Genomic DNA, 27,568 nt, shown 5'->3' with positions numbered 1-27,568 from the left:
TTTAACAGTTACTACAAATGTTGCCCTATGACAATGGTTAACAGATTGTTTCTTTTTGTGTGTAAACTTTTTCATGAGTTTTTACAGTAGGGGTCTCATACAATATTTGTCCTTTTGTGATTGACTTATTTCACTGAGCATCATGTCCTCCAGCTGAACCACCAACATTTTAGTTAGTAGCCAAACATTTAACCATTTGTGCCACCTGGGAACTCCAACTCCTGCATGAACTTGGTTATATTTAGTAGCCTTTTCAAATACTTGACACTCTCCCAAACATTTATCAAAACTGGAATGTACATTTTTTCTCTTCTCTTGTTGATATTAACTGGTTCCCAGGACCAGATAAGGAACATACTGAGTTATGTAGCCATGTATTGTAATTTCTCATGTCTATTTTATTATTCTATTCATTCTACCAAATGGTCTCAATCAGATATATGCATATATTCTGGGCTTTCTCTCAGACCTGCGCTAATTCCTCCTAGAACCCCAGAGTTGGATTTATCCAATTTCAAATGCCCCATGACTTTCTTCTTTATAGAGACTCAAGGGATGCAGAACACACGCACACATATCACGGCCTCAGACACACAGTCACTGAACTCTGACCCAATGTGACTTCTGAGGCAATGGCTTAGAGTAGAGGCTTAGATAATATTTGTGCATGATACTTTTTTGAGCTTTGGTAAGATTTAAATTACTCCACGAATAGGGTTCAGTAACCATCATTTTCATTGCCATTAAGTAACAAAGGGAATTGCATGAACAAATAGAGAAACTTTTTTAACCCCCAAAATAAATATAGGATTAGTTGTTTTTAACTTTGCTAGTGATTTAAGCTTTATCTCTTTGGTAAATTGTGTTATGTTACTCTGGGAGGACAGATGGTATTTGTTTGGATTTACAAGTAGATATCATTTATGGTACTTCTTGCTCATAGATTTCTACCTGCTCTGAACATAATAAAATAACTGCTTTAAAAAAAAAAAAACTCCAGAAAGTCTAAAACTCTAAAAATCTAAAACACTCTGCACTCTGCAAATAGTCACTCTTTACCGTATAAGTGAATCAAATCAACTTTAAAAGTGATTCACCACACTGATGGCTCATTATAGTTGTCTTGAGCAGAAAAGTAAATAAAAACTAAGAGGTTAATTCCCTTTTCCTTCTTTTCTCATTCATGTATTTATTAACAAATATTTGTCTCCTAGTACATGGTAGGCCTTTGCCAAACAGGAGGTGCAGTGGTGAGAACTTACTTTCTAGTGGGGAAGGAAGCCATCAGTAGTCCTGAACATGTTCTAAGCTGTGTTTAATGCTATGAAGAGATCTTAGAGGGGCTGTGAGAGGCTATTTCACTCCTCTGTCTCCAGGGCCACCATTTTTAGGGGCCTCCATTGTCTCATGTCTAGATCTCTGTAATTCTTCAGAAGCCTCTGACTCTTCTCCTCACAGCCTTCCCCACCTCCACTCCACTGCCTATATCACGTTCAGTGGTTTTTTTTTTAAACAAACACTCACCTGATCATGTCACCTCTCTGATTTCTTCTCCTCCTTTTGGAAGTCCTTTCATTGTATCTCCTTGTTCTTTGAATAAATCTAGTACTTACCAGGTCATACAAAATCCTGACATGATCTGGCCTCCAGCTAACTCTCTGTTTCGTACTTAGCACGTGAGGCCAGGGGCCACTCCTGAAAGTGCTGTTCCCACGTGAGGTCCTTGCATTTGTGTTCTTCTTCCTGAAGCAGTCTTCCTACAGATATCCGCATAACTCATTTTTTCACTTCATTCTGTTTTCTGCTCCAGTATTTCTTTCACAGATATTTTGACTAACCACCCATCTCACTATCCCTGAAGCTGCTTCATTTTTCCTACTAGCACTTGTCACTATCTGACATTGTATCATATATCTCTTTTTTAATTGACTTATTTTATGTCCTCTCCGCCCCACTAGAAGGTAGGATCCTTAACAAGAGGGTCCTTTTCTGTTTGATCCATTCATGTATCACAGTTTCTATAATATAGCTTGTACCTTTGGTTGGTCCAGTGATGATAAAATGGTTAATATTTGGATTTAGAGCTCAGAGAGTACGGGGTGAGAACATAGAGAGCCCAGAACTGGCTGAAATGTCCACATTTAAAGGATAGTTAAGAAGAAGTGGAGGAGACTGAGAAGTTGCTAGAGCAGCTGGTGGAAAGCCAAGAGTTGCTCTGGAAGGTAAAGAAAGGAAGAAAAAGATGGAATGATTAGTGTTGTCAAATACAGCTGAGAAGTCAAGAAGGATAATGACTGAAAAATTCTCACTGAATTTAGAGGCATGAATGTCTTTGTGGTCCTAGAAAAAGTTATTTCAAATGTGCGTTAGAAAGAGAAACCCAGTTAGAGTAGGTTGAAACGTGAATGTTCAGGGAAATAGAAAACGTGAGACTTTCATTTGCCATATTTTCACATATTTACAGATGATAGTCCATGATCAATTGATATCATTGAAGATCAAAATTATCCCAATTAAGTTCGGGGATATTATAGTCCGGAGTTAATTACCTGTTCTCCTTCTGCTACCTGCCCCTACCTATGGCACATACCCAAGAGGATTTGCATGAAGCTATGACTGCTTGGGTAAAACCATCAACTGCTAACCGGAAGGTTGGTGGTTTGAAACCACCAGTGGCTCCCCCGGGAGGAATATGTTGTCGTCTGCTTCCATAAGGATTTACAGCCTTGGAAACCCTATGGGGTTGATATGAGTTGGAATTGATTCAAAAGCAATGAGTTATGACTACTTGAGGAATCTTGACCAGTTGTGTTCATGTATCTCCTTCATGAGTTTGCACATCTGTAATATCAGGACACCAATACACCCATCCTGCCTAACTCATAGGGCTGTTGAAATGGCTAAATGAGATATTGTTTCTGAAAGTGATTTGTCACTTGTAAGAAAATTGTTAAATAGCATATATAAGTGCAGTATTTGTCCTGAGTATAAGTCAAATCACTTTACTTGTCCTAGGATGTTGACTGAAATTATGCCATTACAGATTCTTGAACAACGTTAGCTTCTTTTTTCCACTGATAATGATGCTGACCTGGATGGTGTCTGTTGCCAGTATGGTTCGAAAGCTGGTTTACGAGCGGGAGATCCAGATTGAAGAGGTAAATGACCTTAAAGATGCCCTGAAAGTGATGAGGGGTAGTCTGAGAACTTGGAAATGAATCTTGTCCCCTAACTTACTGATGCCTGTCTGTTTTACTTTCCTTCTCCTCTCCTGGGGTTCTGTGTGTGGTCCAGCTGAATTCCTGTCCCAGGAAAAATAATTTTACTTTATTATTATTTTTTAATAATTTATATTATTTTGTTTTTTGTTATTGAGAATATACACAGCAAAAAATACACCAATTCAAGTTTCTGCATTTATAATTCAGTGACATTGATTGCATAGAGTTGTGCAACCATTCTCACTCTCCTTTTCTGAGTTATTCCTTCCGCGTTAACATAAACTCACTGCTCCCTAAGTTTCCTATCTAATCTTTTGAATTACTGTTGTCAATTTGATCCCGTATAGATAAATTTTAAAAGAGCATAATGCTCAGGGCAGACATTCTTTACTATTTAAGCTAGACTACTGTTTGGTTTTAAGAATACTGAAGGGGATATATGTGATTTAAGGTTTAAAGATTTCCTAGGGGGAATAGTTTCAGGGGTTCATCCAGCCTCCATGGCTCCAGAAAATCTGGAGTCCATGAGAATTTGAAATTCTGTTCTGCATTTTCCCCTTTTTAATCAGGATTCATCTATAGAATTTTGATCAAAATGTTCAGTAATGGTAGCCAGGCACCATCCCATTCTTCTGGTCTCATGGAAAAGGAGGCAGTTATTCATGGAGGCAATTAGCCACACTTTCTATATCTTCTTCCTATTCCTGTCTCTCCTTCTTCCTCTGTTGCTCCAGGTGAGTAGAGACCATTCCTTGTGCCTTGGATGGCTGCTTGCAAGCTTTTAAAATCTTGGTCACTACACAACAAACTAGGAGATAAAACAGAAGCACTAAACATGATATACTACGTGTCTGTCAGTTTGTCGTACTGTGGTGGCTTGCATGTTGCTGTGATACTGGAAGCTTTGCCACCAGTATTTCAAATACCAGCAGGGTCACCCTTGATGGACAAGTTTCAGCTGAGCTTCCAGACTAAGACAGACTAGGAAGAAGGATCCCACAGTCTACTTCTGAAAAAATTAGCCAGTGAAAGCTTTATGAATAGCAGTAGAACATTGTCTGATATAGTGCTGGAAGATGAGCTCCTCAGGTTGGAAGGCACTCAAAATATGACTGGGGAAAGCTGCCATTTTAAAGTAGAGTTGACCTTAATGATGTGGATGGAGTCAAGCATTCGGGACCTTCATTTGCTGATCTGACATGACTCAAAATGAGAAGAAACAGCTGCAAACATCTATTAATAATTGGAACGTGGACTGTACAATGTATGAATCTAGGAAAACTGAAAGTTGTCAAAAGGGAAGTAGAACACATAAAGATCAATATCCTAGTATTAGTGAGCTGAAATGGACTGGTATTTGTCATTTTGAATCAAACATTCATGTGGTCTACTATGCTGGAAAGAAAAATTGAAGAGGAATGGCGTCACATTTATTGTCAAAAAGAATATTTCAAGATCTATTCTAAAGTATAATGCTGGAAGTGATAGGATAATATCCATACACCTACAAGGAAGACCAGTTAATACAACTATTAGTCAATTTATGCACCAACCACTAAGGCCAAAGATGAAGAAATTGAAGATTTTTACCAACTTTTGCAGTCTGAAACTGATCAAACATGCAATCAGGATGCATTCATAATTGCTGGCAATTGGAATGTGAAAGTTGGAAACACAGAAGAAGCATTGTTAATTGGCAAATTGATAGGAATGATGCCAGAGAGTGCATGATAGAATTTTGCAAGACCAATGACTTCTTCATTGCAAATACCTTTTTTCAAAAACATAAATGACAACTATACATATGGACATCACCAGATGGAATACACAGAAATCAAATTGACTACATCTATGGAAAGAGACAATGGAAAAGCTCAATATCATCAGTTAGAGCAAGGCCAGGGGCCAACTGTGGAACAGACCATCAGTTGCTCTCATAAGCAAGTTCAAGTTAAAGTGGAAGAAAACAAGAATAAGTCCACAAGAGCCAAAGTACAACCTTGAGTATATCCCACCTGAATTTAGAGGCCATCTCAAGAATAGATTTAATGCATTGAACACTAATGACCGAAGACCAGACAGGTTGTGGGATGACATCAAGGATATCATACATGAAGAAAGCAAGAGGTCATTAAAAGACAGGAAAGAAAGAGCAGACCAAAATGTATTTCAGAAGAGACTTTGAAAGTTGCTTTTGAACGCAGAGTAGCTAAGGCGAACAGAAGAGGTGATGAAGTAGAAGAGCTGAACAGAAGATTCAAAGGGTGGCTCGAGAAGACAAAGTAAAGTATTATAATCTGCAAAGGCTTGGAGACAGAAGACCAAAAGGGAAGACCACAGTCAGCATTTCTCAAGCTGAAAGAAATGAAGAAAAAATTCAAGCCTCAACTGGCAATATTGAAGGATTCTATAAGGAAAATATTAAACAATGCAGGAAGCATCAAAAGAGGATGGAAGGAATACAGAGTCACTGTACCAAAAAGAATTGGTCGACATTCACCCATTTGAGGAGGTAGCATATGGTCAAAAACCGATGGTACTGAAGGAAGAGGTCCAAGCTGCACTGAAGGCATTTGCAAAAAACAAGACTCCAGGAACTGACAGAATACCAATTGAGATGTTTTTCAACAAATGAATGCAGTGCTGGCAGTCACTCATCTATGCTAAGAAACTTGGAAGACAGCGACCTGGCCAACCGACTGGAAGAGATCCGTATCTCATTCCAAAGAAAGGTGATCCAACAGAATGCGGAAATTATCAAACAATATCATTAATATCACACACAAGTAGAATTTTGCTGAAGATCATTCAAAAGCGGTTGCAGCAGTACATCAATAGGGAACTTCCAGAAATTCAAGCCGGATTCAAAAGAGGACGTGGAACCAGGGATATCATTGCTGATGTCAGATGGATCCTGGCTGAAAGCAGAGAATACCAGAAAGATGTTTACCTATGTTTTATTGACTATGCAAAGACATTCAACAGTGTGGATCAGAACAAATTACGGATGACATTGTGAAGAACAGAAATTCTAGAATGCTTTATTGTGCTCATACAGAATCTGTACATAGTCCAAGAGGCAGTCGTTAGAATAGAACAAGGGGATACTGCATGATTTAAAGTCAAGAAAGGTGTCCGTCAGGGTTGTATCCTTTCACCATACTTATTCAATCTGTATGCTGAGGAAATAATCCGAGAAGCTGGACTATATGAAGAAGAAGGCAGCAGCATTAACAACAGGCAATATGCAGATGACACAGCCTTGCTTGCTGAAAGTGAAGAGGACTTGAAGCACTTACTGATGAAGATCAAAGACCACAATCGTCAGTATGAATTACACCTCAACATAAAGAAAACATAAATCCTCATAACTGGACCAATAAGTGACATCATGATAAACGGAGAAAATGTTGAAGTTGTCAAGGATTTCATTTTCCTTGGATCCACAATCCACGACCAAGGAAGCAGCAATCAAGAAATCAAATGACACATTACATTGGGCAAATCTGCTGCAAAAGACCTCTTTAAAGTGTTAAAAAGTAAAGATGTCACTTAAAGGACTAAAGAGGGCCTGACCCAAGCCATGGTGTTTTCGATAGTCTCATATGCATATGAAAGCTAGACAATGAATAAGACAGACCAAAGAACAAGCGATGCTTTTGGATTATGGTGTTGGTGATGAATATTGAGTATACCATGAACTGCCAGAAGAAAGAACAAATCTGTTTTGAAAGAAGTACAGCCAGAATGCTCGTTAGAAGCAAGGATGGTGAGACTTCATCTTACATGCTTTGGACATGTTATCAGGAAGGACCAGTCCCTGGAGAAGGACATCATACTTGGTAGAGTAGAATCCAGTGAAAAAGAGGAAGACCCTCAATGAGATGAATTGACACAGTGGCTGCAATAATAAGCTCAAGCATAATAAAGATTGTGAGGGTGGTGCAGGACTGGGCAGTGTTTCGTTCTGTTGTACATAAGGTCACTATGAGTCAGAACTGACGCAGTGGCACCTAACAACAACAGACATGATATTAGCCAATTAACTGGGATGTTCCATGAAACCATGACCTGCAAATCAAGGAATCAAACCCCGTGAGGTGTTTGGTTGTACATAAGCAGCCTCGGTAGCTACTCATTTTTTTTTTCTTTTTTTTAGTTAGTGTTATATCTATCACACAACTTTTTCCAATTCAAGTTTTAATAGGTGTGCAACTTACTGACAGGAATTACATTAATCATCTGTGCAACCCTACTCTTAATGCAGTTTCTCCATCATGGTAAGCTGAAACAGTATTTCATAAGCAATAACCCTTTCCCCCTCCCTCCTGCCCCAGGTAGCCACTAGTAAACTTTGGTCTCTATACATTTGCCTTTTCTTGTCATTTTATATAAGTAGGTCATACAATATTTGTCCTTTCGTGATTGTCTTATTCCACTCAGCGTATTGTCTTCAAGCTCCATCCATATTGTAACATGTATCAAGACTTCATTTCTCCTACCGGCTGAGTAGTATTCCGTTATATGTATGTACCACATTTTGTTTATCCATTCTTCTGTTGATGGGCATTTAGGTTTACACCCTTTGGCTATTGTGAATAGTGCTGCCATGAACACTGGTATACAAGTCTCTGTTTGAGTCAATGCTTTCAAAGCTTCTGAGTCTATACCTAGGAGTGGAATTGCTGGATCATATGGTTGTTCTATTTTTAGTTCTTTGAGGAACGGCCACACTGTTTTCCACAATGGCTGTACCATTTTGTATTCCCACCAGCAATGGATAAGCGTTCCGGTTTCACCACATCCTTGCAAACATTTGTTATTTTCTGAGTGTTTTTTTTTTAATGTTAGCCATTCTAAAATAAAAAAGCAAACCAAACCCTTTGCTGACGAGCTGATTCTGACTCAGAGTGACCCTATAGGACAAAGTAGAACTGCCCGATAGAGTTCCCAAGGAGCAGCTGGTGGATTTGAATTGCTGACCTTTTGGTTAGCAGCCAAGTTCTTAACCACTGTGCCACCAGGGCTCCTAGCCATCCTAGTGGGAGTGAAATCATATTTCATTGTGGTTTTGATTTGTATCTCTCTGATGGCTAATGATAGTGAGCGTCTTTTCATGTTTGGTGTCTATTTGAATGTTCTCTTTGGTGAAATGTCTATTTAAGTCTTTTACTCATTTTATGATTGGGTTATTTTTCCTTTTGTTGTTAACTTGTCTAAGTTTTATATATATTTTAGTTATTAGATTCTTACTGGGTATATAGTTTCTGAAGATATTCTCCCCATCGGTAGCTTGTCTTTCCATTTTTTTGGTAAATTCTTTGGATGAACAAAAGTTTTCAATTTTTATTAGGTCCCATTTATTTATTTTGTCTTTTGCTGTTGGTGCTTTTGTTGTGTTATTTGCTAATTTATTTTTAAAAGCTGGGCTGACCCTGCATTTTCTTCTAAGAATTTTATGGTCTCAATTTTCACATCAGTTCCTTAATCCATTTTGAATTTAGTTTTCTGTGTGGTGTGAGGCATGGATCCTATTTTATTTTTCTGCATGTGGAAATCCAATTTTCCCAACCCCGTTTATTGAAGAGACTCTTTTTTCCCCATTGAATTACCTTAGCACCTTTGTCAAAAATAAGTTGACCACAGATGTGTCTGGACTTTTGATTCTGTTCCATTGGTCTATGTGTCTATTGATAAACCAGTACCAGGCTGTTTTGGTTACTGTAGCTGTGTAATATGTTTTAAAATCAGGAAGTGGGAGTCCTTCTACTTTGTTCTTTTCCAACGTTGCTTTAGCTATTCGATGCCTCTTGCCATTCATATAAAGTTGAGGATTGGTTTTTCCACTTCTGTTAAGAAAGGCTGTTGGAATTTTTATTGAAATTGCATTGAATCTATAGATTTCTTTGGGTAGTATTGACATCTTAATAATATTAAGTCTTCCAATCCACGAACAGGGAACATCTTTCCATTTATTTAAGTCTTCTTTAATCTCTTTCAGCAGTGATTTATAATTTTCCCTGTATAAGTCCTTCATATCCTGGTTAGGTTTATTCTTAAGTGTTTTATTCTCTTAGATGCTATTCATTGTAAATTGGGAAAAATCATTTTAAATTGAAATCGGAAGCCCTGCCAGAGTTGACCTGTTACTTCCTACTGAGATGAGAAAAAGCTGAGAATGACAGGTATATGAGATTGAAAGACGGAAACCAGTGTTTCTTATTCAGTAATTTTTATGAAACCCAGGAAAACAGGAGGACAGACTTTGCCCCCTAATTTGTGATGAAACTTTTTTTATGTACAGACTTGCAATTTTTTGTCCTAGTATTGTCAAAAATGGAAACTGTCAAAATTGTTTTTAAGAAGGAAAGTTTCTGAGTTTCTGTTTGGAGTAATGAAAATCTTTTGGAAATGGATAGTGGTGATGGTGGTGCAACATGGTGAATGTAATTCATGTCACTGAATTATACATTTAAAAATAGTTAAAATGGCAGATTTTTTGTTGAATATATGCCACTATAAAAAATTAAAAAAAAAAAAAAGAATGAAAGTTTCTAAGTGTTTGGCAAGGCCTGACTCACCATTTAGCCTTCCAGATGGTTGCTGCCCTGAGACAATGGGTGTGTATTAGTTACTTATTTAATACTTGTTAAAATAAATAAATTGTGTAGTAAGGTAAAATGGGCTTTCCATTCAAGTTTACCAGCACTGCATAGGACTTGCCATAGTTCTGTGCATTGTTTACATTTAGAATTGCAATCTGTTTATTTCTGGATTTCAGGGATCCTCCTTTATCCAGTGTAGCCCCTGAGCACAGGGACTTGGAGACTTGCTGGGCTGTCCTCCTGCAGCTGGCCAGGGCCAGCCCAGAAGGCATGCTTCAGAATTAATGGTCTTGTCTCCAAGTAATCAGCCCCAACTCAAAGATACCACAATGTTATAGGCGAGCAAATAGAAGGTGCTGTGAATGCATTTCATTTTATTTTTCCTTTAAGCAGAGTTACCATTTTGCAAAATGCCTTTTAAAACCAATGCAATGATCTCCACTCCAACTGCAAATCTGAAAAGCTTAGGGACTATTACTTTCCCTCTCCATTTCCTCTTTGTCTTTATTGAATGAAACAAACACAGACAAAATGAAGAAAAAAAATTAAAAAAACTACAATGAAACCCAAGAAATAAGGAAACAAACTGAGACCGTAGCCCACCCAACCTGATATCCAAGGTCTGCTCCCCCACTTTTCAACTTGCCTAGCAAGTGAGATTGTTTTATATCTCCTAGTCTCAGTTCTGTCTTGGTGAATGGCCTACTTTGTAAGGTGTCGGTGAAAGTTCAATGCCGTGTCTAGGATGAAGTGCCTAGTACAGTGCTTTTCTCTGCGTTGGCCATCAGAGAGCATGGATTTCCAAGCCAGCAACAGTGTGGGAGTACAAATGCTGGCTTACCTTTTCACGGGTGGGTGTTCTCTTTCCAGTGAGCTGGTCTGCTCTTTCTCGAGTCTCCACCCATGAGTTGACTTTGGATTTCCCTTCTTTCAACAGTACGTGAGGATGATGGGAGTCCATCCAACAACCCACTTCCTGGCCTGGTTCCTGGAGAACATGGCCATGCTGACCCTCAGCAATGCCGCCCTGGCCATTATTCTGAAAACAAGCGGCATCTTCGCACACAGCAACACCTTGATTATTTTTCTCTTTCTCCTGGATTTTGGGGTATCAGTCATCATGCTGAGTTATTTCCTGAGTGCATTTTTCAGCCAAGCGAACACAGCTGCCCTTTGCACCAGCCTGGTGTATATGATCAGCTTTCTGCCCTATATAGTCCTGCTGGTCCTACATAACCAACTAAGTTTTGTCATTCAGACATTGCTGGTAAGTGAACTGTTTTTTAAAGATATAAGATGAAGACAAAGCTGCCACTCACCCAACAAAATAAAACTTCCATCCTTGAGTTTCCAATTCATCATTTTCAGATCTGCGTGGGCTTGCTGATAATCTGCTTTTCTTCATTCTACCCACAGTTACAAACCTTGCAGTTACAGTATGCTGAAATTGCAATGGCTTTGCTGGATGACAGCCCATTAAGATTTGTCATTGTTCCTGTAACATAGGGTCCCTTCTCCCGACTCTGGGAAATCAGCATCGTCCTAAAGGCAGCATATGACTTTAATTTCTCTTTGTTTCATGCATGGAAATAAATAGATTTTTAAAGCTATTTTACAAGTAAAAAATAAGCATTTTTCTTGACACATCATGAATTACAGCACATTAAGTGGGAAAATCTCTCTGTTAGCAATGTCAAAGTCCCTCATCCATTTAAAATTTACCTCTTGAGAAAGTAGTAGAATACTTCAGGTCTTTACTATAAAATACATGGAGGGCAGAAACTTCTCTATTCTTTTATGACTCTTGCTTGGCAAGCACAATGCCTGACGCATAGTAGGAATGCAATTAATGTGGAAAGCATGAATGAATTACTATTAAAATGGTCTGTTTCACAGAAGTCATGTCATAACTGTAAACATCTGTATTTGCTCAGGGTTTTACTTCTCCAGCAAGTCAGGCTAAGTCTTTAAATGCCATCTATTGGGAGGTGTGACTGGAGACACTATTGGAGAATTTGAGGAGGTATCAAGGAGGCTCAGGATTAAAGGGCTGTTAGGGGGTATGTAAAGGCTTTTACAAGTCATTAAGTCCAGCACAGTGCTCATAATAACCCTAGTGTAATTATCACTGATTGGGAGTAGGTGTCTTCTCTGTACATTTAGGGCCTTAGAGTAAATTACTTTTGTGAAGATGAAATTGTTTTTCTCCAACTTCAATAAACTATTCAATCCTCCCTGGTTTTACTAGCCATATGTATACAACATGTATTTGCCTGTATATTGAAAAAAGTGGTTATGTTTAATCAACATTTTGTCCATTGATATGTATTCATCATTTTAATTAGTGTATGTCACACCTGTAATATTTCATCACCAATAATTTTGTTTAAGTGTTAACTTAAGTAGTTTCAGAATAATTAAAAAAAAACAAAAACAAAAACCAACAACACCTGGGATCTTTTAGTGCCCGTCTCCCCACATACATGTAGAAAAGGAGTCACTGACAATCCTGACCTCAATTCCAACAGTTGTTATATTTGTTTTTACTTCAATTTTTTAATTTAAGTGTTCTTTGCATTCAAAGTTTGATTTCCATTTTTACATATTTGAATGTTTTCTAGACAATAGAAAATAAAACTCTGTTATGTTACATGTTTAAAATAAAAGATAATTTTTCAGTGGGCTTCTTTCCTGACATAGGAGTCTCCATTAAAAATAAAAGAACATTTTCCTTCAATATACTTTCTTTCTAGTGTAGAGCAGCGTATATACCCATTCCATCAGCTTGCCTGCAGTGTGCTCTAGGGCATTCACTTTATATTCACTTAATATAAAAAATAATAAATTGCTCTGTTCCATTTTCCACTGTTTTGTGTTATGCATTTCTGTACACAGTGTGTTTGATTTATGATACTTCAAGCATTGCAGTAAAGAGAAATAATTCCTTTTAACATTAAGAATGAGCTTGTTAGCATGCTTTTCAGAATGGGCTGACATTTTGTGAAGGCTTTCAGGTTCAGATGTTTAAATCACGGCCTGAAGCAATGGGTTGGCATTGTTAGATTTGGAACTTGTCACGGCTTCTCTATTTGAATTTAGTATTGTAGATTTTCTGTGGTCCCAACCAAACACTAATGTGCTGTTTTTGTCTTTGCTCCATCAATCACCCGGCAGTGCTTCCTCGCAACAACCGCCTTTGGGCAAGGAGTATTTTTCATCACATTCCTAGAAGGGCAGGAGGCAGGTAAGAGGATAGATTTTTAAAAAGTAACTTCAATGATACGAAGATATTTATGGTTATCCTGGTGCAAGTGATACGGTAAAAAGCCTTTACTGCAAATGCGGGACATTTGAATGGCAGTCCTAGTACTTGGTATAGCTGATGTAAACACCCGCCCACCGTCTAGCTTTCCCAGTTTTAAGAACAATCAAGAATAATTATGGCTTCTCAATGCTTCAGAAACTATCCACGTCAACTACCCAGCTAATGCTTGGATATTCTTAGAACAGCCCGGACACATGGTCCATTTAGTGACCTGAATTCTTCCAAGAGTGGGGAGCTCCTCTATGTCCCATCTGCTAGAGTGTTATTGAACTAGATTCTGCTTTGCCATCTCCTGCCCACTTTTCCTACTTCAGTTCCCTCTTTTTCACATGACAGCCACCCATGTATTTGTCAACTCTCGTCTTTACTCCCAGTTTTTCTGGATCTTGCCTGAAGGGCAGAATCCAAAAATAGATCTAACCAACATAGAATAGGGCACAATTATCTCATCTTCTTTTCTGTAGATTTTTCCCTATTGATGCAGCCTAAAATAATTTCTTAAAATTTGATGGCAGCATTATTTGCTTATATTAAAGAGCTTGACAGTTAAAACCCTAAACCAGAACAGACATATATTTTTTAGATTTTTAAATGCTTTGTGTGTGTGTGTGTTTGTTAAGTGCTTACATTTGAAATATATGCCATAAGGAAAACTCAACTCCAGCAATTGTTACATTAGCCAATTGTTTTGGTGCTAGCCTAGCCTTGGGGTTCACATACTTTGCAGTAAAATATGTCACACTGTTCTTTAATAGATGAGTAATCCTGAATGATTTCTTCTGAATTCCTTGAAATGATATTCTTAAACTAAAATTGAATCATGAGGCTATAGAAGAAAAATGGTCACTGATGGAACATTTAAATTTCTTGGTTCCACTTCCAACAAGTACACAATAATTAAAACTTTTTAATTTTTTTATTGAATTCTAGGCTGGAACCATAGGAAATTTGAGGAAGAGGGAAATTTTTCTTTAAAAAACTATATTTTAATCCAGCTATAAATATCAAACACAGTGTAAGAAAATAATGATTCTTTCCCACCTTGAATCTTATACATCCTGTTTATCTGTTTCTCTTTCTATTATTTATCAATTCTAAAAGCAAAGATAATAATATGATATGGAGTTTGGATTCTCAAGGAAGTCTTCTTTTTTTATTAACACATGTTAATTTCCCTAAGTACAGATTTTTTTTCTAGTTGAGAAAATAAAACTAGGTATAAGTAAAACAACCTTTTAAAACATTTTAAAAGTTAGATAGTAAAATGTTGTTAATAGACACTCCACATGAGGTCATAAAATAAAAGTAGGATTAAGATAAGTAGCATTTCATTTGAAAAATTGTGACCAATATTATTGACTTTTATTTTAGCTGTGTTTTGCTTTACTTGAGCTTCCAGAATTAATGGACTCATCTTACAAAAACTTACACTAAGAAAGGATGCTTAGTTCTAACTCTGACTTTTCCTTATTGCCAGGGATTCAGTGGAATAGTATGTACCAGTCTCTGGAACAAGGGGACATGACATTTGGCTGGGTTTGCTGGATGATTCTGTTTGATTCAAGCCTTTATTTTTTATGTGGATGGTACCTTATCAACTTGATTCCTGGTAAGAATTTGTACTTTATAAGATAACAAATTAAAGTTAAAAAACATTGTGAACTATTATATATGAACATTTAAAAAAAAAAAAACAACCCAACCCTGTTGTGGTGGAGTCAATTTGGCATCCTAGCGACCCTTTAAGACAGAGTAGAACTGCCCCATAGGGTTTCCAAGAAGCAGCTGGTGGATTAAAACTGCTGACCTTTTGGTTAGCAGCCAAATGCTTAACCACTGCACCGCCAGGACTCCGTATGAACATTAGAGTAATTCATTTATTAAAAGAGATATAGAAAGGGAGTTCAAGGAATGTATTTCAAAAGGAGATGTGAAGTTTTGAGGAAAAGATGGTGAAATGACAAAGGATATGTGAAGATGAACCAGGATAGAGTACTAGTTTAAAAACCACCAAAGCCGACAAGTAGCTCCCCAACATGTGGCTTCTGCCAACTACACAGAAAAGATCCTGGTTCTCAAGCACGTGTGTTTGAGGAGGGTGGGAGATGAAGAAACCAGGGCAAGAGTCTGAGGTGCCTATTGTGCCATTAGCCCCTTGAGAATGCAGAGACTGGGTCAGAGGTTCACAGTACCATGGTGAGGTAGGTTTGAGAGTTTGGGCTGATCAAAGAAAAGGTTTGACCACGAGATGGCAGTGTTGAACAACAAGCTGTTTATTGGGGCAGATGCATTGGCAAGGTGCTGCTTGGTGGTGGCAGTGAGAGGAAGTCCCTCCCAGCAGGAGACCTTCCTGAGGCAAGTGGCAAAGTGGCCACCAGAAGGGGAAGGAATCTAGGGCACTCCTAGGGTAGAGGGTTTTCAGAGAAGGGGCTTACACGTGCCTAACAATGTCCCTGAGCAGCAAGATGGGCATCTGTGCGTCAGAGAGCTATGAAGAACAGCAGCAACTTAAGGTCCTTATTAACCACAGAGTTTATCTTACCTATGGCTAGCGGATGTTGGGTGCAGTTTCACAAGGTATGCAAAGCAAGCAGGTTCTAAATGGCTAAACATCTGCTCATCTGGGCTATTTTGGAAAACAACTGGATATGTAAAAATTTCAGTTTGGCTCTGGCAGGCTTTTTGGGCTAACAGGCCCCAGCTTGCTATGAAGGAATACGCAAGCTGCAGTCAATGCATAGAGGCCATCTAGGGCTCATTTATATAACACACGGGCAAAGCGCTGCACTGAGCGTAAGGCAAAGGACCAAGCTCGTAGCCGGGTCAGCAGGCAGCAGAACCTGGAGGGTGGCTGTACTGGGTGGCTGGGGCTAGGCCAAAAAGGACAGAAAGAGCACTTTAAAATTTTTTTAAATTTTATTTTATTCTTTAGAAATATTGTTTTGACAGTATTATACTTTCTTTTTGAAATAAGCTGTGACTCTGGCTCTATACTTTCCGAGCTACTGGATAGGTCACTTGGCATGTAATCTATAAAGTTGAAAAGTAACAAAAAAAGAAATTCTAATCATATACAAATTGAAGAGAACCTATTGCGGTCAAGTTGATTCCAACTCATAGCCATCCTATAGGACAGAGTAGAACTGCCCCATAGAGTTTCCAAGGAGTGCCTGGTGGATTTGTTAACTGCTGACATTTTGGTTAGCAGATGTGGCTCTTAACCATTGCGCCACGAAGTTTATTCTGTTTATAAAACACATTCCAGACTTGCAGAGATCAGGCATCATTTAAGGACGAGTAAAAACAAAAATAATATGGGTCACTGAAAAGATAACTTTACATCAAGTAGGGAAATATAGCCTTCAAAGGTACACAAAGAACATAAAGTTGACATTAGATTTATTTTGGAAAAGTTTAGATTGCATTATCTTGTTATTTTCATAAAATTTAAGAAACGTAGACTTTATAAGACAAAAGATAAAAAAAAAAGAGCTGATGAGGCTGAGATAAAAAGGAAACTTGATGAGAAGACGTTGGGTGTTAAAAAGACGCTAGATAACATAAGAAAGGAATGTTATAAAATACGTGTGTGACATCAATTTTAAAATGCTTGAGGAAATTTTAATAAGTAAAAAATTCTTCAGAAAATCAGTGCAGTGATCTGGGGGACAGGCAAAGGGAGTCACCAAGAATAACAGTGAAGGGATGAAAGGTGGATCAACAGAGATGGACCACACAGACCATTGCTCTTCTGGAGGAGGTGACCAGCTCAAGTGGAGCAAAAGGCAAAATGGAAGAATCATTTATCAAGAAGAAGGAAGACCTGGATTTGTTAGTGTAAGGGTTCACCATGTCACATACAAAGTTAATAAATAGGAACGCTTATCTAGATATAAGGAACCCTGCTGGTATAATGGTTGAGCACTCAGCTGCTAACCACATGATTGGTGGTTCAAACCCACCCCGCTGCTCCACCGAAGAAAAACCTGGCAATCTGCTCCTGTAAAGATTACAGCCTAGAAAACCCTATGCAGCAGTTCTACTGTGTCACATGGGGTTGCTTTGAGTCAAAAATTGACTTGACAGCACCTAACAACAACAGCAACAACATCTAGACATACACTGGTGAATGTCTTGAATGCCAAGGACAAAGAAAAGTCTCCTCCAAGTATCCAGATCAACAAGAACAGGTCACCCTCAGCTAATCTGAGTCAAGATTAGATCAAATTTGGCCGGGAACTCAGAATCGTCTGAATTTTCCTCAACCATCAGGCCTTGTCTTCCTTATGAGGATTGCTGGGGCAGTACTTTCAGATATTAGAGTAAATCAAAGGCACCCTGAATAGCTGGCTGGGGCTTTACTCCTAAGTGCCCCTGTGGAGTTCTAGTCATTGAGACCAGCATCGATGTGTGGACAAATTCTTTTGCCCAGACTGGAGGGAGAAGAGAGACGAGTCAAAGGGAAATCTTCAGGTCACAGTGGAGCTGGCTGCAATACTCTGGGCCTTTCCAGTGAGTGAGCCCCTGGCCTAGCTCACTTATTCAGGTAGAAGCAAGCTTCATGATAAAGAAAAAGGGGCGGATGAAAGAGAGGGAGAAGGACAGAGAGATAGAGAGGGAGAGAGAAAGAGGGAGAGAGACAGAAGAGAAGACAGTCCTGGCTCTAACTCTGCATTTTCTGAAGCGTGACTGAGTGAAATCTGAAAAACAGGCAGTAGCCTTAGCAGGCAGGAGAATGGGGAGAGAAAGTTTTTTTTTTTTTTCTTTTGTCAGTCTGGCTGGTGGTTTGTTGATTTTGTTGATCCTTTCAAAGAACGAACTTTTGATTTTGTTGATTCTTTCTATTGTTTTTCTATTCTCTATTTCATTTATTTCTGCTTTAATCTTTATTATTTCCTTTCTTCTAGTGGCTGTGGGCTTTTTTTGGCTGTTATCTTTCTATTTGTTCGAGTTCGGTAGTTAATGTTTTGATTTTGTCCCTTTCTTCTTTTTTTGATGTGTGCATCTATTGCTATAAATTGTCCTCTGAGGACTGCCTTTGCTGTGTCCCAGTGGTTTTGGTATGATGTGTTTTCATTCTTGTTTGATTCTAGAAATTTTTAGATTCCATCTCTGATTTCTTCTCTTAGCCAGTGATGTGTAAGCAGGGTGTTATTCAGTTTCCATGTAATTGATTTTTTTTCCTTGCTCTTCCTATTGTTAATTTCTACCTTGATGGTGTTGTGGTCAGAGAAGATACTTTGTATTATTTCAGCGTTTTGGATCTTGTTGAGATCTGTGGCCTAAGATGTGGTCTATTCTGGAGAATGTTCCATGTGCGTAGGAAAAGAATGTGTACTTTACAGCTGCTGGGTATAGTATTCTATATATGTCTATGAGGCCAAGTTGGCTGATTGTGCCCTTTAGGTCTTCTGTATCTTTGCTGAGTTTCTTTCTAGATGTTCTGTCCTTTACCGAGAGTGGTGTGTTGAAATCTCCTACTATTATTGTGGAACTGTCAATTTCTCTTTTCAGTGTTGTTAGAGTTTGTTTTATGTATTTTGGAGCCCTGTCATTGGGTGCGTAGATGTTTATTATGGTTATGTCTTCATGATGGATCGTCCCCTTAATCATTGTATAGTGTCCTTCTTTGTCTTTTATGGTGGATTTTGTTTTAAAGTCTATTTTATCTGAGATTAGTATCACCACTCCTGCTCTGTTTTGGTAGCTGTTTGCTTGATTTTTTTTTCCATCCTTTGATTTTTAGTAAATTTACGTCTTTGTTTCTAAGGTGTGTCTCTTGTAGACAGTATATTGATGGTTCCTGTTTTTTTTTTTTCCTTAATCCATTCCGTCACTCTCCATCTCTTTATGGGTGCATTTAGGCCATTTACATTCAGTGTAATTATTGATAGGTGTGAATTTATTGCTGTCATTTTGTAGTGCTTTTTTTGTGATGCTGACGTTTTCTTTGTTCCTCTTACTCTTCTGTGCTGAATTCCTTTAATTTGTGGATTTTTTTCATTTCTTTTGTTTTTGTAGGTTTTGTTTTTATTGAGACTTGATGTTTTTCTTCTTTATTTTGATGAGTAGATTTGTTAACTTTCTTTGTGTCTACCTTGAAATTTACTCTTATCTTCCTAGATTTGAACCAGTCTATTATTACTTGGTATCACCTTGCCTTCTGCTTCATAAACGTACACTGTTTACTCCCTCTTTTATTGTTCTAATGCTGTTGTCATTTACACATTAACCTCTCTTGTTCCCTGTTGTAATTCTTTTGATTTTGGATAATCCTTAAGAGTTCATTTCCTAGGTTGGTATCTGGCTGGTACAATCTTGTGTCCTAGATTCAGCCTGTGGTCTGATGTTGTTTGTTCTCAGATTGAAGGACTCCCTTTAATAATTCTTTTAAGGTTGGTTTGGTTTTTACATAGTCCCTTAATTTCTGTTTATCTGGAAATGACCCAATTTCACCATCATATTTGAATAAGTGTTTTGCAGGATATTTTTATTTCAAGGTTTTATATATGTCATCCCATTGCCTTCTTGCCTGCATAGTTTCTGCCAGATAATCCAAGCTCAGTCTTATTGTTTCTCCTCTGTATGTGACTTTTTGTTTTTCTCAAGTTGCTCTCATGATTCTTTGTCTTTGGTTTTAGCAAGTGTGATTATGATATGCCTTGGTGATTTTCTTTGGGGATCTATCCTATGTGGGGTTCATTGCGCTTCTTGGATGGTCAGCTTTTCATCTTTCATGATATTGGGGAAGTGTTCTGTCAGCAATTCTTCAATGATCCTCTCTGTGTTTTCTGTTTTCTCCCCCTGTTCTGGAACTCTGATCACTTGCAGATTTTTGCTTTTGATTGTGTCCCATATAATTCTTAGGGTTTCTTCATTTTTCTTCGTTCTTTTTTTCTGATTTTTCCTCAAACAGATTTGTAGCCAAGTGTTTGTCTTCAATTTCACTGATCCTGTCTTCCATCATTTCAGACCTGTTCTTCAGCCCTTCCATTTTTAAAATCTTGTTGTTTATCTTTTGGATTTCTAATTGTTGTTTTTGTATGATTTGTAGTTTTGAATTTATTTTAGCATTTTGTTCCTGTATTATTTTCTTGAATTCTTCCATTTTTTGGCTGTATTTTCCATGAATTTGTCTGCCTTTTCCATGAATTTGTCTATTTTTTCGTCATTTTTATCTGCTTTTTGCTTCAACTCTTGGATAATTCTGAATATTAGAGATTTGAATTCCCTATCAGGTAGTTCTAGTTACTTTTCTTCTACTGGAAAGTCATCTGGTGTTTTATTTTAGATGCCTATTGGAACCATCCTGTTCTGTTTTTGTACATATTTTGATATTGTCTGCTGTCTTCGGGACATTCAGTAGTTATTTGCCTCCTTTATTGATTGTAGATTTGTTTGTTTCATCCTGATTTTTTGTTTTATTAGGTTATGTCTGAGCAGGCGGGCTGTGCATTCTTTGTTGTTTGCTCATCTGTGGGCATGATACTTTTCACCTTTTTCTCCAATGGGCTGGGTCAGTCACTCAGGTATGGTACAGCAGGGCAGGTCTAGCTGAAGGGGAGTTGCTGGGATGGGTTGTTTGTGGCATGAACTAGGGAAGACAGGGTAGGCTGGGAGTCAGTGCAGAGCACTGGTAAGCTGTGCCTCTGCTTCCTGGGGTTGTGATGTTCAGCACACAGTGCAGGTAGGCAGGAAAGAGGGGGTAGATTGTGATGTGTGGAGCTAAGATGGCTATGGGAAAGAGGAAAGAGAGGAGAAAGGAACAGGAGCCAAAAACATGCACACACACACAAACAAAAAAGAGTACTAAGGGAGCTTGCTGTTGGACTGGAGAGATGAGAGACTAAGAAATGGAGAAAAACAAAAAGAAAAAAAGGTAAAGGAAAAACATCAATAAATAAAAATTAGAGGTGAAAAAGAAGACAAAAGAAAAAAAAAAAGAAAAGTCCCCAGGCATCCTGCCAGTGCAGCTGGTAGGACTGGGGAAGTTGCTCCCAGGCCATGAAGTACAGCCTGGCTAGAAGGGGTAGAGGTGTCCCACAGTACCAGGTATTCAGGAGACAGGAAGAGAAGGTAAGTATAGAGAGATGAGAAACTGGAAATGAAGAAAGACAAAAAGGGGAAAAGAGAGAGAAGAAAACAAACAAACAAACAAACCCCAAAAAGGAAAACCAAAACCAAAAAAAAAAAAAACAAGAAAGAAGAAATGCCCCCAGGGATGTCACTGTGTGTCTGTGCAGAGTAAGGGAGTAGTTCCTTAGTCGTATCATACTGCCCAGCTAGAAAGGGCTCCAAAGCCGAGAAAAGAAAAAGAAAACAAACAAACAAATCAAAACAGAATAAATCAGAACAAACAAAGAAAGCCCCCAGGGTCCCACCAATGTGGCAGCATGGGCCAGGAAACAGTTTCACAGCCTTTCAGGAAGAGGGAAAGATGGCCCACGGAGCCAGGTATTTGAGAGAAGTGGGGTGGGTTTGTGAGAGGTAAGGAAGAAGTTGAAAGAAGTGGAAAAAAGCAACACCAGCCAATAAATGTCAGTCAGGAAGCTGGCCAGTGTGGGCGGGTGGAATCCCAGCAACACTGAGGTGAAGTCGGTGCTTCCCGGCCAAGAGACTGTGGCTGCAGGAAGCAGAGGAGGCCGAGTGGGGGTCAAGAAGGGTGTGGGGTGGGAAATCATATATCACTGGTTACTGGTTGTTTTGTCTCCTGCTGGAAACTCTGTGAAGCTGCTTTCTTGTAGCCCCTATTCACTGATCTCCAATAGGAGTCCAAGATTCCAGATCCATGCTGTGGTAGCTGATAGGGGACCTCTGTATGTATCTCTCCTCGCTCTCTGTTCTTGGTCAGTTTCTTATTCCATTCAGTGCTTGGCCGAGTTCTTATTCCATTTGGTGCTTATTTAGGATTTCAGGATTGACGTGTGTCTCTGTTTGACTTAGTTTTTCAGATCTTTGCTGTAGAGGGACGGCATGGTGCTTCTGTCTATAGTGTCATGTTGCCCAGGATTCTGAGAAAGTTTTTTTGTCTGTTTATTATAATTATTATTATTTAAAGCTTGGTGACATACTGCATGCTTATGTGCTGCTGAGAATGGTCCAGTAGGAGAGGAAGCATTGGTACTGTAGGAGCAAGGGGGGATTGCTGAGTGATATCCGTGAGTAGGCAGGAGGGGAAGGGCTCTAAGGTGCACACAGAGGGATATTTTATCTAGGATCAGGGTAAATTCATCTCTTTAATAGAAGCTGCCTGTTGGATAATGGGGTGGTGGAAGTCTGTGGGGGCTCTCTTCTGGTTGCATCCATTTTCTTAGTGAAGTGGGAATCAAGGTCTTTGGTGGGAAGTGAGGTTGAGAAGATGGTGGAGAACTGAGGGGCGGGGCAATTTATATGAGTACTCTCTGGAGGCTTCACTCTGACCTCAGGATGGGGCTGTGCAACTTTCAGCACCCACTGCTGGGGCTAGGTCATGGGCATGGAGTCATGAAAGCTCTAGCCATAGTGTAAAAACAAAAATAACAGGTGTAGATATCAAAAAGAGGTGATGAAATCATTATTCATTGCCTGTATGAGAAAATAAACTTAAAAAAAGATACAAGTAATGAGATGATTGATCATAAACATAAATACACAAAAAAATCAATAGCATTCCTATGTGTTAGCAATAAATTGTGTAATGGGGAAAAGATTTAATTCTTAATAGCAATGAAAATAAAATAAAATACCCTAGTGTACACTTAAAAGAGCATATATATCACATATATGACACATTCCTGAATGGGAATATTTATTATTTTAAGGATGTTGATTTAATAATTTATTCTTAATTTATAAGTACTTAATTTGTACATATGTTGATCTAACATTGAGTAAATATTATATAATCTTAAAGTATATATCATTTGATATGTAATATTATCCAAAAAAAACCAAAAAAATCAAACTTGTTGCCATCGAGTCGATTCCGACTCATAGCGACCCTGTAGGACAGGGTAGAACTGCCCCATAGGGTTTCCACGGAGCACCTGGTGGATTCAAACTGCCGACCTTTTGGTTTGCAGCTGTAGCTCTTAACCATTACACCACCAGGGTTTCCAATATTATATAAATGTACTGTAATTATTGTTGTTATTGTTCACTGCTGTTGAGTGGGCCCTGATTCATGGCAACCCCTTGCACAATGGGATCGGATCATTGTGACCCATGGGGATTTCATTGGCTAATTTTCAGAGGCAGATCCCCAGGTCTTTCTTCCTAGAACATCTTAGTCTGGAAGTGCCGCTGAAACCTGTTCGTCATGATAGCAACACCCAAACCTCCACTGGCAGATGTATGGTGTCTGTGCTTCATGTGCATTGACCAAGAATTGAACCTGAGTCTCCCACATGAAAGGCAAGAATTCTGTCACTGAACCACCATTGCCTCCTGTAATGTAATGGAACTTACACGAATTATTTAAATTAAAAATAGTAAAAAAATGAAAAGATTTTTGTTTTTATTGACAAAATGTTTTTAAAAGGTAGCTAGAAATGTAAATTAATGATAATAGCTTAAATTATTGAAAATAACGAGGGAGGTGGCTGATCCTTTCAGAAAACCTCATTAACATAACAAAGAAAACCCATTCCCAAATGGGATTATAACCACACTTATAGAGGTTAGGATTTACAACACATGTTTTTGGGAGACACAATTCAGTCCATAGCAGAGATAGAGAAGGCCTTTTTAAACATAATAGCAGAGACATTAATGATAAAAATTGATAATTTCCTTTATAAGAATTTAAATCAATATTTTAAAATATCTAAATAAACAAAATCATAGGACAATTTATAAACTTACAAAAACTGTTTTACTTTGTGAAAAAAAGTTAGAATTCTCAAATAAAATAAAAAAGATATATTGCAGTAGAAATATCAGCAAATAACTTGAATAAACCACTCATTAAAAAAGAAAACTTTATATTGAGTAAAATATAAAAAGGTTTAATGTCACACATAAGTGTAGAACTGTAAATACATACACCTTTTTCCTTCTCTAACTAGCAAATATGATACAAATAATAATAGCTACTGTAGGATTGTGTAGGGGAAAACGAAACAACTGATAATGTTGACAAACATCATAGGGTGCCAAATGTGTAACATGTATAAATAATCTTTACATATTATTCCCTTTGACTCAAAAATTTAAAGAAACTACCAAGGAAAGGCAAAATATACATGTATATAGATGTTTCCTGCACATTATTTATAAAAGCAAAAATCTGGATCAAGCCTACATTTTCACAAGTAATGGATAGATCAGGGCAGTGCTAGAAGCGCTCACTCTTCTATGCCAAGAAATTTGAAAGACAGCTACTTGGCCAACCAGCTGGAAGAGATCCATATATATGCCCATTCCAAAGAAAGGTGTGTGGATCATAACAATTAATGGATAACATTTAGGAAGAATGGGAATTCCATAACACTTACTTGTGCTCATGCAGAACCTATACATAGACGAGAGGCAGTCGTTCAAACAAAACAAGAGGGCACTGCATGGATTAAAATCAGAAAAAGTGTGCTCCAGGGTTTTATCCTTTCACCACACTTATTCAATGTGTGTGCTGAGCAAATAATCCAAGAACTTGAGGTATATGAAAAACGTGGTATCAGGATTGGAGGAAGATTCATGAACAACTTGTGATATGCCGATGACACAATCTTGTTCACTGAAAGTGAAGAGGACTTGAAACACTTACTGACAGAGATCCAAGACTACAGCCTTCTGTATGGATTACACCTCAATCTTCATGTTTTTGTTTATATAAAACAAAAATCCTCATAACTGGACCAACAAGCAACATCGTGATGAACTGAGAAAATATCAAAATGGTTAAAGATTTCGTTTTACTTGGATCCACAGTCAACACCCTTGGAAGTAACAGTTAAGAAATCAAATGACGTATTGCATTGGGCAAATCTGCTGCAAAAGACCTCTTTAAAAGTGTTAGAAAGCAAACAAGTCACTTTAAGGAGTAAGCAAGGTATGCCTGATCCAAGCCATGGTATTTTCAATTGCCTCATATGCATGCGAAAGCTGGACAATGAATAAGGAAAAGTGAAGAAGAATCGATGTATTTGAATTTTGGTGTTGGCAAAGAATATTGAAAATACCACGGACTGCCAGAAGAACGAACAAATCATCTTAGCAGAAGTACAGCCATAATGCTTCTTAAAAGCGAGGATTGTGAGACTCTGTTCGTCTTGCTTACTTTGTACATGTTATCAGGAGGGACCAGTCCCTGGAGAAAAACATCATCCTCAGTAAAGTAAGAGGGTCAGTGAAAAAGAGGAAGACCCTCAATGAGGTGGATTGACACAGTGGCTGCAACAATGGGCTTAAACATAGTAATGATGATGAGGATGGCACAGGACCCGGCAGTGTTTTGTTATTATACGTGGGGTCGCTATGAGTCAAAATCGACTTGACAGCACATAACAACAACAGCGACAACACTGAGTTCTATTTTAACCTGAAAACCTGTTGTTGATTTGATTCCAACTCATAGCAACCCAAGAGTGTAACTGCACCATAGGGTTTCCAAGGCTGTAATCTTTAAGGAAGCAGACTGCCACATCTTTCTCCCATGGAACAGCTGGTGAGTTTGAGCTGCCAAGCTTTGGGTTAGCAGGTGAGCACTGTGCCACCAGGGCTTCTGAGTTTCATTTTATAGAAATGTATATGGTTGTGAGATAATGTAGATCATCGGCTGCCACAGGTCCAAAGTAGGCTATGAAACAAGGCATAAATTATAGTAACACTGAGTTTAAAAATTTAAACATTTTTTAAAACATACACAATTTGGTACATATGTCATATTGCTGAAATTTGTATGAAACATATGTGACTTGTTTTTCTGTGCATTTCCTTTGTAATTAGAATAAACTAAAAATTGACTGTATGTTTATTTTAAAATATTTTTTACATTAAAGCAATGCAATATATTTTAATAATAGGAAAGAAAAATATTTGGGGCCATCCAACTACATAGCAGAGAGAGATGTTTGCGAAGCAAACTAGTGTGAATGTTGGCTGAAATAATTTAATTCAGTAGTTTCAGTGAAAACTAACACTTTCTTCCCACTCTTCCTTAAGAAAAGATGTGCAAGATTTGGGACATGGGCTTCCTGGAGGAAATTCGAGGCTCAAGGAGAGAAAGTGGCATCACTAGGGGGCTGCGGGGAGGGGGTAGAGGTGTGGATCGCACCCCCTGACACTACCAGAGGGGTGACACCAGAATGATTCCAGGGGCTGTGGCGGCGGCGGTGGCATCTGGGACAAGGCTGTGGGGCAAGGGCTGCTAAGGCAGCGGTGTCACTGGGGTTGGTATCACCCATCACCCAGTGCAGTAACTTGTCATCCTTCCTCCCCCTCACCTGTCAGTCACTAGGGTTGGTGTCACCCACTGCATAACTCATCACCCCTCCTCCAGTCAGGGTGTGGGCGGCGGGGCCTCGGAACCCTCCATTGGACAGAAAGGAGGGTTTCCACCTTGGCCAATGGGAGAGGAGAGGAGCTGCGGGCAGCTGCCAGGGTGGGGCTGTGCAGCGCAGCATTCAACACTGTGAGGGGGTGGGGCCACTTGCTCACGGGGGTGCTGGGGGGTGGTTTCCGCCAGCCACTCCACCCACCCGGGGCTTAGGGGGTGGTGACATCATGATTTACCACACTGGGTAACACCAACCCTAGTGAGGCTGCTGAGGAACAGAATCCTAAGTAAAATGCAGATATATTTTTAAGTGGGTAGGAGGCAGTTTCTTTAAAAAATAATGGTGTGCCCTGAAGTGAGATGGATTGTAGGTGAGGAAGATGTTGATGAGGTGCTCTGGAGTTCTGGAGTCTGAAGAGGGCTCCTCTGATTTCCTGTCTGCTCAGATCCCAGTCTTTCCCTACAGCTTTTCAGCTCTAGGCTGGGCAGTGAACATGAGTGTCTGCACCTCCTGATAACCACTCTGTGTTCTCTCCTCTCTTTGGTCCACACCCATCTGTCAGACTGCCAATGTACTTGACTCTGTTTCCCGTTTCTGATGATGAATTTGCTGCCTGGGCTTTTCGATAGATGAGGCTTCTTTGGTTTGGGTGCGTGGGTCACCTTAGGACAAGGTTTTTGCTCACTTCCTTATTCTGTCCGCTGCTGGGCACTGGGGATTAAATACCTGGCCAGTGTCCTGCCAAGCTTTCCAAAACCCTACTCGAGGCAAGGGAAGGTTTGACAAATGGTGCTATGGAGCAGAGCAGTATAAATGTTCACAGACTTTCCAGAGAATGCTCTAGAGTGGGTTCTGAGTGTTGCTGAAGTGTTTGGAATGAGCTCATTGGGGAGGACAAACCAGAGAAATACGTTCACCAAAAGAGGCTTCTTTCAAGGGCAC

At 38.9% G+C, this 27,568-nt stretch overlaps 1 protein-coding gene across 1 annotated transcript in view; it reads left to right on the top strand.

Annotated features, from left to right (window-relative positions):
* Window positions 1-27,568, top strand: part of ABCA13 (ATP binding cassette subfamily A member 13) — a 527,556-nt gene that overhangs the window by 230,667 nt on the left and 269,321 nt on the right. The window contains 4 exon segments of the mRNA XM_023724448.1: window positions 3,044-3,158; window positions 10,764-11,093; window positions 13,001-13,070; window positions 14,629-14,760. Coding sequence (XP_023580216.1) covers window positions 3,044-3,158; window positions 10,764-11,093; window positions 13,001-13,070; window positions 14,629-14,760 — 647 coding nt within the window.

Source organism: Trichechus manatus, unplaced genomic scaffold (assembly GCF_000243295.1).
Source record: "Trichechus manatus latirostris isolate Lorelei unplaced genomic scaffold, TriManLat1.0 scaffold00247, whole genome shotgun sequence".
In the NCBI taxonomy this organism is placed as follows: Eukaryota; Metazoa; Chordata; class Mammalia; order Sirenia; family Trichechidae; genus Trichechus; species Trichechus manatus.
The sequence above is the reverse complement of the archived record's forward strand: the minus strand, read 5'-3'. Positions and strand labels throughout refer to the sequence as shown.